The sequence below is a fragment of the Mastigoproctus giganteus genome, chromosome 14 (genome assembly GCF_048544385.1).
Source record: "Mastigoproctus giganteus isolate SK-2022 chromosome 14, ASM4854438v1, whole genome shotgun sequence".
Classification (NCBI taxonomy): domain Eukaryota; kingdom Metazoa; phylum Arthropoda; class Arachnida; order Uropygi; family Thelyphonidae; genus Mastigoproctus; species Mastigoproctus giganteus.
Window position 1 is genome coordinate 50765322 of NC_143588.1, and position 17863 is coordinate 50783184.

The 17863-nt window shown below is 37.1% G+C and overlaps 1 protein-coding gene across 1 annotated transcript in view; it reads left to right on the top strand.

Annotated features, from left to right (window-relative positions):
* LOC150075134 (leishmanolysin-like peptidase) overlaps window positions 1–17863 on the top strand; it is an 807866-nt gene that overhangs the window by 497779 nt on the left and 292224 nt on the right. The window contains 1 exon segment of the mRNA XM_090388304.1: window positions 7696–7778. Coding sequence (XP_090244430.1) covers window positions 7696–7778 — 83 coding nt within the window.

Here is a 17863-nt window from a genome sequence, read left to right on the forward strand (position 1 = left end):
TGTATGAGGCCTTGAATGGGTTGAACAAGCTGAATGCTGATGGGATTCTTTCTCTTGCTCAGATTAAGAACCTGAGGGGGCACAGTTTCAAATTGAAGAAAGATAGTTGTAGAATAGATGTTCTGACATTTGCCTTTAGCCAGTGGGTAGTTGATTGGTGGAACAGACTTCCATCTTTTATTTTTGAAGCTGTAGCCTAAATAAATTTAAGGCTGAGCTGGACAGGCATTTGGAACGAATGGAGGGGTGAAATGGGGATTTTTTTTGGCTGGTGCTGCATAAGCTTGTTTTCTTGCATCATATGCCTCTACTAATGCTAATGCGCTTTTTTCCTGTTTTGTTCCTTAAACTTTTATGAAATTATATTGCTGATCTCCACTCCATTATTTTTTTAAAAATAATGGAGTGGAGATCAGCAATATAATTTCATAAAAAATTTAAGGAATTTCATAAAATCAATTCTTTTGATTTTGCCATTATTTACAAAGAGGATATGGGACACAACTGCCCTTGTACAGCTAGCTGTACAGCATAGCTAAATGCAGCTATCAAAAATCAACTATTGCGTTTTGTTTTTCTTTTTATTCAAATAAAATCAGTTTACATTCATTTCAGACGTATGCCAGTGTTCTTTTTATACTAACCCAATGACAGGAGACAACTTTCCATTTAGGAAAAAAAGCAGTCGATTCAAAAAAATTTAAATTTAGAACTCGTGAAATCTAATCGACAATGCTTAGCCCTTGTACGGCTAGCTGTTCAGTGTAGCTAAATGCATTTATCAAAAATCAACTATTGCAGTTTTTTTTTTTTTTTTTTTTATTCAAATAAAATCAGTTTACATTTATTTCAAAAGTATGCCAATGTTGATACTAATCCAATGATAGGAGACAACTTTCCATTTAGAAAAAAAGTAGTTCATTCAACAAAATTTAAATTTAGAACTCGTGAAATCTAATTGACAATGCTTAGCCCAATTTTAACATGAAATTCAAAAATGTTAACCTATCATATAGCCTAAACCTAAAAATAAGCTAGATAGACCCCAGCATATCGGCGCCTCAGTGGGCAGGAGCAGCAGTGCATAGCACATGCTTCTTTTTTTTTTTTTTTTTTTTATGAGAACCCCAAACACGAGCGGTATTATAACCTATAGTACTTAGTACCGTGCTTGGGTTGGAGGTTGAGAAGACGAAAGAAGATATTTGTTGATATTGGACTTGAACTTCTGTAGATTGTAATTTTCAGGAAATACGTATGAAGGAAGGTTGTTCCAGAAAACGGCAGTTGAATGAATAAATGAGGAAGATGAAAAGTTGGTTCTGTGGGTTTGAAGTTGGACAGTAAATGGATGTTGGCTGGTGGCGGCACGTGTTCGGACTGTTTTGAAAGAGAGAGGGGGAATTATAGAAGCCAATTCAGAAGAACAGTGCCCATGGAAGTATCTGTAGAAGAGGCATGCAGCAGAAACAGTGCGTCTATGAGAAAGCGAGTGGAGAGACTCTGTTAGAGATGAATCATTAATTAACCTAACTGCCCTCTTCTGAATGGAATCAAGAAGCCTGAGAGAGGTTTTGGGGGCACCACCCCAGATGTGGGAACAATATTCCATGGCAGGGCGGATTTGCGATTTATACAGAGTGAGCAGCTTTTTGGGAGAAAAGTAACGCCGAGAGCGAAAGAGAAAACCAAGTTTTTTAGATGCAGAGGAAGCAATATTAGTAATGTGCTTGTGCCAAGAGAGATTAGAAGTCAGGGTAATCCCCAAAAGAGATATATCATTTTGCCTAGAAATCGGAGTGTCACTAAAGATAAGCATAGGAGCAGAAGAATCCTTTTTGCGAGATATAAGACAAGATTGAGTTTTAGAAGGGTTGATATCAACTAAGTTGTCTTTACCCCACTGGAGAATTACCTGAAGATCGGCATTTAAGGAATTGGCAGCAGATTTTCGAGAACTTGAAGCTGATTGAGCTGGACAAGGTTTCTCAAAATGGAAAGTTGAATGCAATGTGCTATCATCGGCAAAACTATGGATAGGATTTCCAGTTAATGGGAGAAGGTCATTGATATACGAGTAAATGAGTGGGGGAAAGAACTGAACCTTGGGGGACACCGGCATTAGTGGAGAAGTTAGAAGACAGAGAGCCATCTACCATCACCCTCAGTGAGCGATCAGAGAGAAACTGGATAACCAATTACTAAAAACAGTTGGCAAACCATAAGATGGAAGCTTGTTTAGAAGACCTTTATGCCAAACACGATCAAAAGCCTTTGAGATGTCAAGAGCAACTACTTGTGTTTCACCGAACCTTTCCATTGAATTAGTCCATAAATGGGTAACATAAGCCAGAATATCACCAGTGGATCGACACTGAAGGAATCCATACTGGCGATCGTTGATCAGACGGAATGTTTCTAGGTAGTTTAAGATTTGGCGGTTAATTGATTTCTCCATTACTTTAGAAAGAGTAGAAGTAATTGCAATGGGACGATAATTGGATGGGAGGGATTTGTCACCCTTTTTAGGAACTGGCTGGATATGAGCAAATTTCCAAGCAGAAGGAAAAACACCTTTGGAATAAGAAAGTGAAAAAAGGCGGCAAAGAATAGGAGTAAGTTCAGGAGCACAGGTTTTGAGAACATGTGGAGAAATACCATCAGGACCTGGAGCTTTCTTAGCATCAAGATTCATCAAAATCCTTCTGATATCCTTTTGATGGAAGACCACAGGAGGCATTGAATGGAGCATGTTAGGAATGGTGGGAGGTGTTTTACCAAGATCATTAATACATGAGCTCGAAGAAAAATGGGATGCTAGCAGGTCAGCTTTATCCTTGGCTGAAGTGACAACAGAACCATCTGGTTTGGACAGAGGTGGGAGCAGAGATGGGCAAAAGTTGCGGCCAATAGCTTTGGCAAGAGACCAGAATGCTCGGCTACCATTAGGGCAAGAAGCAAGTTTTCTACTCTTAGCCTGTTCAAACTCTAGTTTGGACTGATTAATAACTGCTTTACAATTGTTGCGAGCTTTGGTGTAGGCAGAAAATGAAACTGAAGAATTAGAAACAAGCCAATTACGATATGCAACATTCTTCTCTTGGACAGCCTTAGCACATTTATTGGAAAACCAAGGTTTAGATAAAAGACGAGATTTTAAAGTGGAGTGTGGGATAAAGGATTCCATTCCTGCAAGAATAATTTCACTGACACGATCTGAGCAAACGTTGACATCAGAAGTTTTGAAACAGTAATCAGTCCAAGGAAAAGAAGAAAAGAAGTCACACAGGTCATCCCATTTTGCATTCTTGTAATGCCAAACAATACGAGGTTGGGAATAGCCATGAGATAAAGGTTCCATTGGAGAAGAGACAATCACCAAGTTGTGATCTGAAGTGCCTAAAGGACCTCTCACTTCAACCTTGTACTTAGAAGGGTTGTTTGTGAGAAAAAGATCAAGCGTATTGGCTGTATGATTAGGATTGTCCGGTATTCTTGTAGGTAAATGAACAATCTGTGCTAGGTCATTAGTAATTGCAAAAGCCTCAGCATCTCGACCTGCTGAGTCGGTGTGACTAGAAAACGGAAGCCAGCTGGAGTTGTGAACGTTAAAATCACCAAGGAAAATTACCTCACTGTTAGGAAAGTTGGACTGGAGAAAGTCAAGTTGCAAAGAGAGGAAATCAAAGAGCTCCAAGTGATTAGTGGAGTTGGGTGAACGGTAGAGACAGCAGATGAATTTTACACAATGAGGTAGAGAGATTTTAAGCCAGAGAAGATCAAAGGGAGGAGATTCCAAATTGCCAAGTCTCTGACAGGGAATATCAGAACGGACATATGCACAAGTACCACCTTTGAGGCGAAAGGAATCATACAGCAAATAATTTGGACATCTGAGATGAGCAGTAGTTGAATCAACTGATAACTGAGATTCAGTCAGAAAAAGTACATGGGGTTTGGAAGACTGCAAGTGGAAATGGACATCGTTGAGATTAGAATTGAGACCACGTATATTTGTGAAATGAATCAGGAAGTCCTTGGGAGGTTTAGATCTTTTCGCAGATAAGCTTGCTCTATTATTTTGACAATTCATGGTGTATTCAATAGTAAGAAAAAGTGGGTGGGACATGCTGTATGAAGTAATGAAATTTTTTGGATATGGCGTACATGTGGTAAGAATATACCCAGATCCTTGACATAACGTGGCTTCGACAATGCTCCCCGCATACACACTACTCGGACTCCCTCCAGTCACTATCTGGCAGAGTAGAGGTAGCAAGATTATACACTAGCTGATCCGGAAGCTTCCTAGAGAGTTACCAATAGGTTCAGTCCGGTGTACTAACTAGCGGCCGGCCTGCGAACACATATCTTATTTTCCCCATGTCAGGGACAGCCACAGTAGTTTTACCTTCAAAATTAATATTAGTGAGTTTAATTCTTCCATTGGACGAGCCTTCTAAAACATAAATGGAATGGTTATTTATTGATTTATTTAATTTTTTTTTTCTTACCTCAAAAAAGTTTAAATTGAATATTTTTTGAGAACTAAAGGTGTTCTGTTGATCTAAACCAACAGATGGTTTATTGGAGTGAGTGGCTCAGATCAGCAGGAATAGTAAGCAGTGACAGTTGAATAGCACTGCTATGAGAGGAATCAAATCTCTGGTTATTTACTTAGTAGTTGAGGGTTCTGCTTCAGGCCTATATATAGAATAAATTCATTTAAATAAATTGTGAATTTGAACTTGGAATTGATGCACATCTTATTGCTAATAGTCAATAAAATGTGTAGTTCTTATGTAAAATTAGAAGAGTGATTAGGTGAGAAGTTAACTTAAGTGAAAGTGATAGTAGATCATATCCTACCAGAAAATCAGAATTAGAGCTGCACATCTTATTGCTAATAGTAGTAGTAGTAGTAGTAGTGGCACATGATTCAAGAAAGCAAGTGTAGGAGCTTATGCAGCATCAGCCAAAAAAAAAAAAAAAAATCACACCATTCCCTCCAAATGCCTGTCCAGTATCTCCTTAAATTTATTTAACCTATCAACTTCCACAACGACAGATGGAAGTTTGTTCCAGCAATTAACCACCCGCTGGCTAAATGCAAATTTCCGCACATCTATTCTACATCTGTCCTTTCTTAATTTGAACTTATGTCCCCGTAGGTTGGTAATCTGAACAAGTGGAAGGATCCCATCAGAATTCAGCGTGCTCAACCCATTCAAGGCCTTATAGACCTCAATCAGATCACCGCGCAGGTGCCTAGTCTCCAGCCACTGCAATTTGCAGAACTTAAGCCTCTCTTGGTAAGAGAATCCCTTCATTCCCCTCACCAATCGTGTTGCTCTTCTCTGTACACGCTCAAGCAAATCTACATCCTTCCTAAAATGAGGCCTCCAGACCTGTACGCAGTACTCAAGGCGTGGCCTGACCATTGCCTTATACAGAGGGACAATCACCTCCTTTTCCCTGCTAGCAAAATTCCTATATATCATTGACAAAACCCCATTACCCGCCCTAGCAGCCTGTCTGCACTGCTCAGAAAACTTCATATCTGACTGCACAATTACTCCCAGGTCTTTTTCATTTTCTACCACCTTAAGTGTAGTACCACACAGTTGGTACGTTTCTCTGGGGTTACTTCTACCCATATGCAGTACTTTGCATTTGTCAAGGTTAAACTTCAGTTGCCACTTCTTAGCCCATCTGCCCAAATTATCTAGATCCTGTTGCAGTAGCACACTGCCATTACTGTCATTAACAACCCTGCCAACCTTTGTGTCATCTGCAAACTTCGACATTAAGCCTGATATACCTTCATCAATATCATTGATAAATACACAAAACAACAGTGAACCCAACACCGAACCCTGTGGGACTCCACTAATAACATTAGTCCACGAAGAGCAGCACCCATTGATTACCACTCTCTGTCTTCTCCCACTTAACCATCCTTTTATCCATTGTAGCAACTTACCCTTAATACCATTCTGCTCCAATTTGTACAGTAGTCTTCCATGCGCAACAGTGTCAAAAGCTTTCCTGAAATCCAAGTATATGATATCAAAATTATTTTTTGCATCCAGTTCCTTTGTGACCACATCATAATAACCAATCAAATTTGTCAGACAAGACTTTCCCTTAACAAACCCATGCTGTGTTTGAATTATTGCTGCAGTCTTGTCTAGATGATCCTGCAATGCATCTTTAACCAGCGACTCCATTATTTTACCCGGAACAGAAGTTAAACTAACTGGTCTGTAATTACTCGTGTCACCCTTCGATCCACCTTTGTGAATTGGGGACACATTTGCACATCTCCAGTCCGTGGGAACCTCCCCTGAGTACAAGGATGCTCTCATAATTATGGCTAAGGGTTTGCTTAGTTGCTTTGCCGCCTCCTTTAAAATAACTGGATAGATCCCATCCACCCCAGGTGCCTTTCTTATGTTTAACTTCAACAATTTCTCCTCCACTTTGCTCTCAGTTATTACAAAATCATTAAGCACACTGCTACAATTTGATAACCTTCTTCCATTTTCAAATTATAATAATTCCTCACGTGTGAATGTAGATGCAAAATACTCATTCAGTTTGTTTGCTATCTGAGCAGGATCATCAACAGTCGAACCATCGATGTCAAGTGGACCAATCATATTCATCCCCTTCCTTTTAGAGTTTATATAAGTAAAGAAATCCTTGCTGTTTTTCTTAGCATCTTTTGCCAAAGATTTCTCGTAATCCGCCTTCGCCTGCCGAACCTCCTTTGTGACCTGATTACAGACTAGCTTATATCTGCCACAGGTTTCTGCGTCACCTGATAATTTATATGCATCCCATGCATTTTTCTTCTCTGTCACGAGTCTCATTAGTTCATTTGATAACCATTTAGGCCTAAACCTTGAACGATATTTCTTAATCGGTATATAAAGTCTAGTAGCTTCCACGATTAATTCTTTGAATGCTTCCCACTTAGAATTTATTGTTTGTAACATCGTCAGTTGATCCCACTGTACAGAATTTAAAAACTGTCTGAGACCACTGTACTCCCCTTTACGGAAGCAAAAACCCTTTCCTTTACCCCTGACGGTAGTTACCTCTTTGAGTAAATCCCACTTCAGCACACTGTGATCACTGCCACCTAGTGGTTCCTTTATCTGCAAATTCTTAATACACGAATGATCACTGCTGATAACCAGATCAAGAGTGTTACTTTCTCTGGTTGCCTCTCGAACATGCTGCTGCAGAAAACAATCATCCAATAAATCCACAAAAGTCTGACTAGTGTGTGAGTGACCAACCCACAAGTTCCAGTCAATATCTGGGAAGTTAAAATCCCCCATTATAAGACATTCTGATTTACTGGCCCACTCTATTTCTCTGTACAATTGTTCATTGTACTCATTCAAGTCATTAGGCCTATAACACACTCCTACTCTTATTTTTCCTTTCGCAGTGCTTATCTCACACCAAACTGACTCAACAGAGCACAGTTCATCTATAATAAAATGTGTAGTTCTTATGTAAAATTAGAAAAGTGATTAGGTGACAAGTTAACTTAAGTGAAAGTGATAGTAGATCATATCCTACCAGAAAATCAGAATTAGAGCTAAAAATGTTCCTTTATCTTTCCAGCTTTTCACAAAATATATGAATATATGATTATGTTTTTTTTCTCCTTATTTATAGATTACTATCCTGCCGCAAGCATTAGATTACTGGCAGAAAACTCTCATAGTTAGACCTATGAGTGTGCCTATTCGTTTAAATAGGTAAGCATATTTGATTTATTTAAGTCTGTGTTAAAAATAACAGGAGATTAAATTGTTCATGTGTATAGAAATGTAATTTTATGAAAAAATACTTCCAAACAAATATGTCAATTCTGAAATCTTTTTATTTTAGGTCATTATTAATATATTATTAATTAAAAAAGTTAATTAACAATCACAATGAATTATTATAGGTGGCTTTATTTACATAAAAATGTAAAAATAAAATTATTTTAATGATTGCTAAAGAACTGTTTAAATTCAATTTCAACAATTGTAATACATCTTTTACATGAGTATTCTCATGTAATCTGCATTAAAACTGTTTGTGATGGTATGTTATAATTAGTAATTGTTATTAACTCCAGTTTATTAACAATAAGTTTGACAACAGTGGAGCAATGTTCCATAATATCAACAAGGGCCAATAATTGTAATGGGCCAGTTTATATGTTTACAGGATGGGAAAACTCTTGGGAGAACCCTCCCTCTCCATCCAAGATGAGCAAATGGAACTCTGAGTGAAAAGACTGATGAAATTGCTCTACTCAGCAGCAAGAATTTGAACTTAGACTTCTTCAAATGAGTGACAAGAGCCAAAGCCACTATGCTGTCACATATGTCACAGCATAATACTAATCACAAGAGAACACTGCAGTACAGAGGTATATACTCTAAAAAGTAGTTGGGGGAGAGGATAAGTTCAGATTGCTTCAGTATAAGTTCAGGGCAGTAGAACTGATAGTTCAAGGAATAAAAAAAATAAACCAACACGGCTTGCCTTAGGTCCAAAATTTGAATCCAAAAAAAGACTTAACTTTCTCCACAAAAAACAGTTAGCATACACTCTTACAGGAAACAATCTCCATACTGACTCTAAATTATACTGAAGAGAGAAAATTATACCCAAATCTCCTAAATGATTTCTTGGCTTAACTCTTGTTAATAAACTTAACTTCTCAGACTGCATAAAACCTTCACTTGACATCTGCTGACAAGAACTACTTCTATTCTGTTCAATTAAAAATCAGAAGACAGTTCTTCAGTCCTGGAAATTGCAGAATCTGGAGACTAAGACACTTGCAAGCAGAACTTATTTAGAAGTTTAAGGCTTTGAATGAATTGAGTAATCTAGACATGCATGAATGAATGAATTGAGTAATCTAGATAAGAAAGGCTTAAGTTCTTCAAATTGCAGCATCTGGAGACTAGGCACCTGTGAGTTGATCTGATTAAGGTGTATAAGGCCTTGAATGGGTTGAGCAGGCTCAATTCTGATGGGATTCTTCCTCTTGCTTTGATTACGAACTTCAGGGTGCATAGGTTCAAATTGAAGAAAGACAGTTGTAGAATAGATGTGTGGAAATTTGCCTTTAGCCAGTGGGTAGTTGATTGCTGGAAGAGACTTTCATCCGTTGTTGTGGAAGTTGAAAATTTAAATAAATTTAAGGCTGAACTAGACAAACATTTGGAGTGACTGGATGGGTGAAATGGAAAGTTTTTTTTTTTTTTTTTTTGTTGATGCTGTATAAGCTTACTTTCTTGCATTATATGCCTCTGCAAAAAATCAGGAAGGTGTGTAATGTTATGTTTGTGCAGTGAAAGTATTGTGTTGTTTATTTGTTGTTGGCCACTTGGGTACTAGGAAGGCAATCACCTGGAAATCCTGCCTGTTGTCCCTCTACACCTTAACAACCTTGTATGCCAGCCCTGTAGTGGATAATATCCCACACCCACTGGAGGTAGTGCAATACTAGTGGGTGCCAGCCATGCTGTAGTTAAGACAACCTATGTCTCAACTACTATAAAAAAAAAAAAAGAATAAAAATAAAATAAAAAATAATAAAAATAAAATAAAAAAATAAGATAAATAAAATAAAAAAAATAAGATAAATAAAAATAAAGAAGAGGGAAAGGAAAGAAAAAGAAGGATGGAAAAGTTAGACAGTATTATAAAATAGAAAAGCCATGTGACTCGCAAGTGTGACTAAGCAACAGTAACCAAACCAATACAGTACAATAAACAAATAAAGTAGGATTTACAGTCATCAGTTTTACACAAGTTATACAGAAAATTCAGATATAAGGTTCATTTCAGAGCAGTCACATCATGTGATTAGAAAGTATCAAATATGTAAATTATAATAATAGATTTAACAGACAAAAATCAAAAGATTAGTTGACAATCATTTAGAAGTGTGTTTTGCAAGTCACAATATTGTCTGAAACATTGCATAAGTACTTTCACTTGCAGTTTATGAAGATTGTAGGTTATTGGTTGGTAGAAGTAGTGTCTTCCATAATGAGAAGATCTCAAGAGCAAAGTCTTGCAGTGCATAAAAGTTATTTTTAGAAGATCCAAATATATTTTCTTGACCAAGTAAGACAGAACCAATGCTTGTAAGCTAGAAAAGTAGAAAGACAGTAGAAAAACTGTGTTGTGGATGCTGTTGTTGTTGTTATTTAGTTTTTAGGAGCATTAGCAACTAAGGCCATATTGCTCCCGGGATATGCGGTGGTCATTCCCTGACCTTTCCCCATCCTCCGTATTTAGTAGTCACGGGATCGAACCCCAGTCTAATCAAGAAGCGTGTGCTGCTATGCACTGCTGCTCCTGCCCACCTGGCTATGGAGGCACCTCGCTGTGTTGTGGAAAGGTTGAAATAAAATAGCTTGGTATTAATTGAGCTGTGGTCAGAAAGGATACAAGTGAGTAAGCTTGGAGTGAACCACTGCAAAGTAGCCTTGCTGAAGATGGAGACAAATGGAAAAAAACTTATGAGTAGTCTTTGGATGAAGGAGACCAACATTCTTGCCAACAAGAATTTGGAAATAGCAAGGTTTTTCTTCTTTAATAGATGCTTTAGGGTCATTTAAAATAAAATCAGATTCATAAAACAGCCATCTGTATACTAAGAGAAGATCAAGGGAAGGATACCAGCAAGAATTTTGAGTGCAGGAGTGGAGACCATGTGACAAGAAAAAAAGTACAGGCACTCCCTGATTTACGTAATACTCGACTTATGGAAATTCAACTTTATGTACGTTTTTGCGAACCGATGCAAACGTATTTTGCATCCCATAGGAATAAATGAAGGTATCGTGAAAATATTGTAATGTGAACTCAATAACACTGGATTTTTTTTTTTGAAATTCGTTCCAAGTCCTTGGAAGTTGAAAATTTCTAAAAGGTCATATTTATAATGGAAATTGCACTACCCTTTCATCATTATCATATGCTCCCGTTATAAGAATCAATTTTGAACGCCTTTTAGATATTTTTCTAAAGGACTTTTCTGGAGATCATGACCAAAAAACAGTACAGTATGCACTTTCTGGTTTATTGGGCTTTTCTGTTAGTGCATCTAATTATAAACGGGTAATAAACTAAATCTTATTGCATTTGCGATAATACCGATAACTGCAATTGTGTGGATTTTTATGTTATTATGGTGAAATGTGTTCACTGAAATCTTCAATCATATAAAAAATAAATTTTCAGAAACCAGCGAGGTGATCTGATAGAGGTGTATAAAGCCTTGAATGGTTTAAGCATGCTCAATGCTGATGGGATTCTTCCTCTAGCTCAGAAAAATCACCTGAGAGGGCATAAATTCAAATTGAGGAAAGACAGATGTAGGATACACGTGCGGAAATTTGCCTTTAGCCAGCGGGTGGTTGGTTGGTGGAACAGACTTCCATCCCTTGTGGTGGAGGTTGATAGCCTAAATAAGTTTAAGGCTCAGCTGGACAGGTATTTTGAACGAACAGAGGGGTGAAGTGGAAGTGGGTTTTTTTTTTTTTGGCTGATGCTGCATAAGCTTGCTTTCTTGCATCAAATGCCTCTACTAATGCTAATGCTAACTAATGCTAATTCCCATTTACGTATTACAATGATTGAAGGGAAAGCGACCAACAAAAAGTGCAAGTGGTGTCAGTGCCAGGAAACGAAACAAGATTGATTTAGAAATGAAGATGAAAATGATTAAGAAGCATGAAGCAGGACAAAGTTTGTCATCTATTGCAGGGGGATTAGGTCTCGCTGCTTCAACAGTGAATACTATTTTAAAGGACAGTGTGCGTATAAAAAAACATATCAAAGAATCAGTGCACTTAAGATCAACAGTGATCACAAAACAGCGTTCAGTTGCTATATCAAAGATGAAACAACTATTAATAATATGGATGGAAAATCAGATTCAGAAGAAAGTGCCCCTGAGTCTTATGACTATTCAAGCAAAAGCAACATGTATTTATAAAGATATTAAGGATAAGTACAGCAAACCCCAATCCAAGTTCGTAACAAGCAACAGTTGGTTTAATAGGTTCAAGCTTCTCACTGGTTTTCACAACATTAACATATGCAGTGAAGTTGCCAGTGCCGATTCTGTAGCTGCAGAAAAATTTTGTGATGTATTGAAAAAAGTTATTGATGAAGGCTCAATGCAGCAAATTTTTAACGTTGATGAAACTGCTCTGTATTGGAAAAAAATGCTGGATCGAACATACATTGCCAAAGAGGAAAAGAAGACAATGCCAGGCTTCAAGGCGTCAAAAGATAGGGCCATGCTTGGGACTAATTCAGTGGGAGATTATAGATTAAAACTTGTGTTTAAAACCATTCTGGAAATCCTTGTGCATTTAAGGGCATCAATAAAGCCATCCTATCCATGCATTTCTGATCGAACCAGAGAGCATGGATAACAATATCTCTCTTTGAGGATTGGTTTAAATGCTGCTTCATTCCTGAGGTTGAAAATTATTGTAAAGACAATGATGATCCAATATTTTGCTTCTATTAGATAATGCTCCTGGACATCCTATGCATCTAGATGATTTCAATTTGAAAGTGAAAGTCATATTTCTGCCGCCAAACACGACTTTACTCATCCAACCTATGGATCAGGGTGTTATTTCGAATTTAAAAGCATACTATTTATGCACATTTGCTCAGGCATTGTCTGCAGTAGACGATGAGAAAAATTTTACATTAAGAGACTTTTGGCAATCTTACAATATTTACAATGCCATCTTAAACATTAATAAGGCCTGGGCAGAAATTACTAAAAGTTGTTTAAATGGCGCATGGAAGAAAATATGCCCACGGCACATAAAAGGCTTCAAAGGATTTGAAAAAGATGAATCATATGAAGAGGTTACAGATAAAATTGTAAAGGTTGCAGAGCTACTTCAGTTGGAGGTTGATGCCAAAGATGTGGAGGAGTTAATAGAGGAAGGAGAGAAGGAATTATCTAACAAAGAACTTATTGACTTGCAGGCAGTGATAGTGAAAGAAGAAAATGCTGATGAAATTCAAGATGAACCAAATGAGGAGCCGAGACGTTTCATCACCAGAGAGGCAATGCCATTTCATGAAATTGCATCAGCAATGGCAAAGTTTGAGAAGATGGATCCTGACAGCTTACGATTGTTGAAAGTTAACAGAGGGGTGAATGATATGCTTGCTTGCTACAAAGAAATCTATGATAAAAAGAAAAAAGTCACCGCCAGTCATCCATTAATATGTTCTTTTGTAAGGTTGTGCGGCCAACCCCTTCTAAATCTCCACAGCCCTCAAACTCTGCAGTGGCATATTTATTAGCTGAAAACATCGATTCTGGCAACAATGCTCGAGAGGTAAAACTTACTGACATTATGCCTGTCTTCTCTCTTTTTTTGTAATTTTATAATTTTGAAATTTTTTTTAAATTGCACACTTTCGGAATTTTTCCTGTTCATTAGATAAAAAATTGAATAAATACAGTAAATAATTCTATTTACATGTTCATAGAACATTTCTTTTTTAATTTAATCAATTCAGTGAGCACAGTTGCGAGTGCTGTAAAAGCATGGGGCAAATTCCAACTTACGTAAAATCCAACTTATGTAATGTTCCACGGAATGCATCCCTTACGTAAGTTGGGAGTTCCTGTACACTGAATGGAATTAATCTTTGATTGAACACAGGAGTCTGGAACGATGAAACCAGTCTCCAGACCCATAAGTAACAACAGCTTTGTACACTGTATGTAAAATGAAGGGTTTTTGCACTAAGTCCCCACTTCTGCCTAGAAATATGAATGAACATATCTATAAAAGTATTGATTTTATCCTCATGATGAGTAATATGGAGTAGAAACATTAGTCAATTGTCAATTTTAAAACCCAGATATTTAGTTGTTATCACAAAAGGAATAGATTGGTTATTAATTTTATTGAGTGGCAGCCTATATGCAGAAAAGTCACCCTTAAAAACGATCATGCAAGTTTTGGATAGAGAGATTTTTAATTTATTAAGAGAAGCCCAGTTAAATTAAAACGATCCTTTAAAACATTGTTGGCCTTAACTTCCAGCTGAGCTCTTGAATTACCTTAAAAATATTAGGCTAGATTGTCATCAAAGGCTACCAAGGAATAACATTCATACTCGTTAAGAAGCCATCGATTGAGGATTATGTTCCAGAAGAAAGTCCCTAAAATGGAGTCCTGAGAACAGCCATGAAAAACAGGCCTAGTTCTAGAGAGATAATTGGAGGCTGCAGTGATAAATCTCTTGGAAAAATAATCCCTAATGGTTAGATAAATCTTGTTAGGATATTCAAGAAGGAGACAGAGATTTTCAAAAATGCTTTCCCACAAAAGGGAATCAAAGATGTCCACAAAATCAACAGGAGTATAAGTATGAGTGGTGAGATGGATGAGTCTCATAAATTCAAGAAGACACTCATTAGTGCCATGACCAGGGGAGGGAGAAATCGTATTGATTAACAACAAGGTAACCTTTTTTCAGAAGTATGGAAAGCCTAAAGAATAGCAATCTTTCAAACACCTTTCCCAGGGCAGAAAAGGGGATGATTGGTCTACAAGCACAAGATGAAGAAGGAGGTTTGCCAGGTTTTTGTAATACCTTTAGTAAAGGAGTGCATTTCCAAAATACTGGGAAGGATCCCTGACTGAAGCAGTTGTTATGTTGATTAACTAAAATGGATGGATTTAAAGAGAAAAGTCAAACTATAAATTCTCCTTCTATAAAATCTCTTGAAAACAGCATTGGAACATTGTCATTTATTAGGTTTGATTTTTGAACTTCAGCTTTAACCTCATCAGTTGAGAATGGATCTGAAGGAGAATATTGAAGATTAAGCTGTCTGATTGCAAGGTATTCTGGGTCATCCATGGATTGATCATCAGAAGGGGAAAAGAGAGTTGAGAATAATGTAAATTTACTATATCATGCCACAGTAGATTCCATATCATTAGAGATTACAGTGTTATAAATAATGGAAGATCAACCTGTTCCTCAAAGTTTTATAAATTACTTGCTTGGATCCTTGTTACTCAAATTTGAAACAAATTTTTGTCATGATGATATTTTACTTCTAGTAATAGCTTTTACATAATCCTTTTTTAGATCATGATAGATGTCCTTCAATCATTGAATATTGTGAGGAGACCAAGTAGCTCTCAAGGTCGTTGATGGTTTTTTTCATTCACAATGAACAGCATGCCTGGCAACTGAAAGTTCTGAGTCCACCAGTAGTTGATTTTGGAGCAACCTATTTTTAATTTAGAAGTGGAGTTAGCAGTTTTAATTAGAGCAATCTGAACTGCAGAAGCCAATTCAGTAGCATAAAATTTATCAAAAGATTGAATGATGGTAACTAAATTAGTTGAAAGAAATCTTGAAATTTGTTCCAGTCCAGATTGTTCAAAGAATAATGAGAAAGGGATTTCAAAGGTGGTGATACAGAAACATTTGGATTACTGAAAAGTAAAGCAATAATACAGTGATCAGAAGTGGTATTGTCATCAGTAACATTCCAGGAAGTGATCAATGGATAAAGAGAATTACAGAGGAGAGAAACATTGTTAGATGAACCTCGGAATGTGAATGATGTGTTAGGAAGATTAAGGATGCTTAACTGATGCTAGAGAATGAAATCATGTTTGTTTGTTTTGTTATTTGGTTTTTAGGAGCATTAGCAACTAAGGCCATATTGCTCTGGGGATACGCTGTGGTCATTCCCTGACCTTTCTGCATCCTCCATATTTGGTGGGCACGGGCTTGAACCCTGGTCTAATCAAGAAGCGTGTGCTACGCACTGCTGCTCCTGCCCACCTGGCTACAGAGGTGCCATGAAATCATGTAAGAGTTGACCACAAGAATCAGAAAACAGTCTAACCAGGATGGGGACTTGGCATTAAAGTTACCGCCAGTAAAAACTTTTGAAGCAGTGAGCGTTCTTAAAGCCTAATCAAGAAATGTGAGATTAGTTTCCAGATCAGAAGACGGCAAACAGTAGACAGAAAAAAAAAAAAAAAAAAAGTAAACAGATCCAAAAGGACCAGTAATGAGGGCACATATAGTGAGCTGATTACAGAGTCCAGTAATGATTGTAACTTCCATGTGGTGATTGAAAATGATAATAGCAGAAAGAGGTGCAGGATGGTCATCTGCAGTTATCCTGGTTAATCAGTGACTTGATAACCAGAGACTTTGCTATGCAGAGTATAGGATTCTTGAATCAAAACAGTATCAACAGATATTGTGTTGATTCAGGAGAATATTGTCATAGCTTGTCATCAACAATACGAGGTTGGTGAGCATTCATTTGAATCACCAGAAGATTTGAAAGGTCACTAGAAGAGTTACAATTTATAGCTGGTTTGAGGGGATAGAGTAACCTATGATTCATATTGTGTTCTGGATAGCATGTTCTCTAAAGCTCAAAGGTATTGAAGGCAACTAACATCCCTGACAGAATGTTTATAATTCTTTTTCTTTCTCTTGATAGGCGCCTCCGTAGCCAGGTGGGAAGGAGCAGCAGTGCGTAGCACATGCTTCTTGATTAGACCGGGGTTCGAGCCTGTCACCACCAAATACGAAGGATGCGGAAAGGTCAAAGGGAATGACCACCGCATATTCCTGGAGCAATATGGCCTTAGTTGCTAATGCTCCTGAAAACCAAATAACAACAACTTTCTCTTGCAATTACAGCAAGCAGGTGGTTGATCCATATTAGGCACTCAGAAAAAGTATGACCTGAACATGCACAGTGGCCACAAGAAAGGGAATCATCAGAACATGACTGGGTCATGTGGCAATAGCCTAAACAAGAATAACAGCATGTAACTGTAGCTGCACGCTGTTATTCTTGTTTAGGCTATGTACACTGTGTACACCATTGTGATCCAGCCAATATAGAGACACTATTGGTTTAATTAAAAATCTGTAAAGAGAAGCTAGGAGACCCCTTGGACCCAATTAAGTGATTGACTCATTTGAGAAGTTGAAAATCTGTAGATGATTCGTTCTTTAAACTGTTCAAAAAAAAAGAAAAGAAAAAAAAGGTCTTTAAAATTCATAAAATGCAAATCTACAGTTACAGATAATTAAGTTGTTTAAGGGTTTTAGTGTTAATTTCTTTGTCAAATAGTATAGCACTTGCTATAATTTTATCCAAGTCATTTTGGGAAGCAGTTCCACAAAAACACCCTTGTTTTTAATCAACTTGAGAGACTTTATATGAACATCCTTCAAAGATTGCTTCAAAACCTTAACAACTTGTTTAACATCAACACTTGATTTTAACAAACTGTCCTCAGAAGCCTTAACACTAGAACTGCCATTGCCAGTCATTTTGGCCACTGTGCATAAAATAGACTTTTAAGTTGTTTTCCACATTTTGTTATAAGCATTGATGTAAAGTAACTGGCAACATTAAATAGTGTTGTGCTTATGATTATACACATAAAAGTAAGATTTCTGATATTACTTTTATTAAAAATAAATTTAAACACAACTTTTTTTTCCAGTAAAAAAATTGATTTGTACAAATGACAGTTTTTTCAGAAGTTCCTGTATACTTTCCACATACAAACTTTTTACCCCAATGCACATTTCTGCAGTTTTGTTTATCTTGCATTATCTAATTTGGCATTGATGCCTTTTGAGAGGTTTGACATGGCCACTATTTTTACTCGTTTGAAGTGAAGTTCACACCAACTCTCCATAACAAACTTTACAGCAGCTTTAGTAACTCTTTTCTGCTCATTACTAAGTATCCATTAATTTCTTTGTAGAT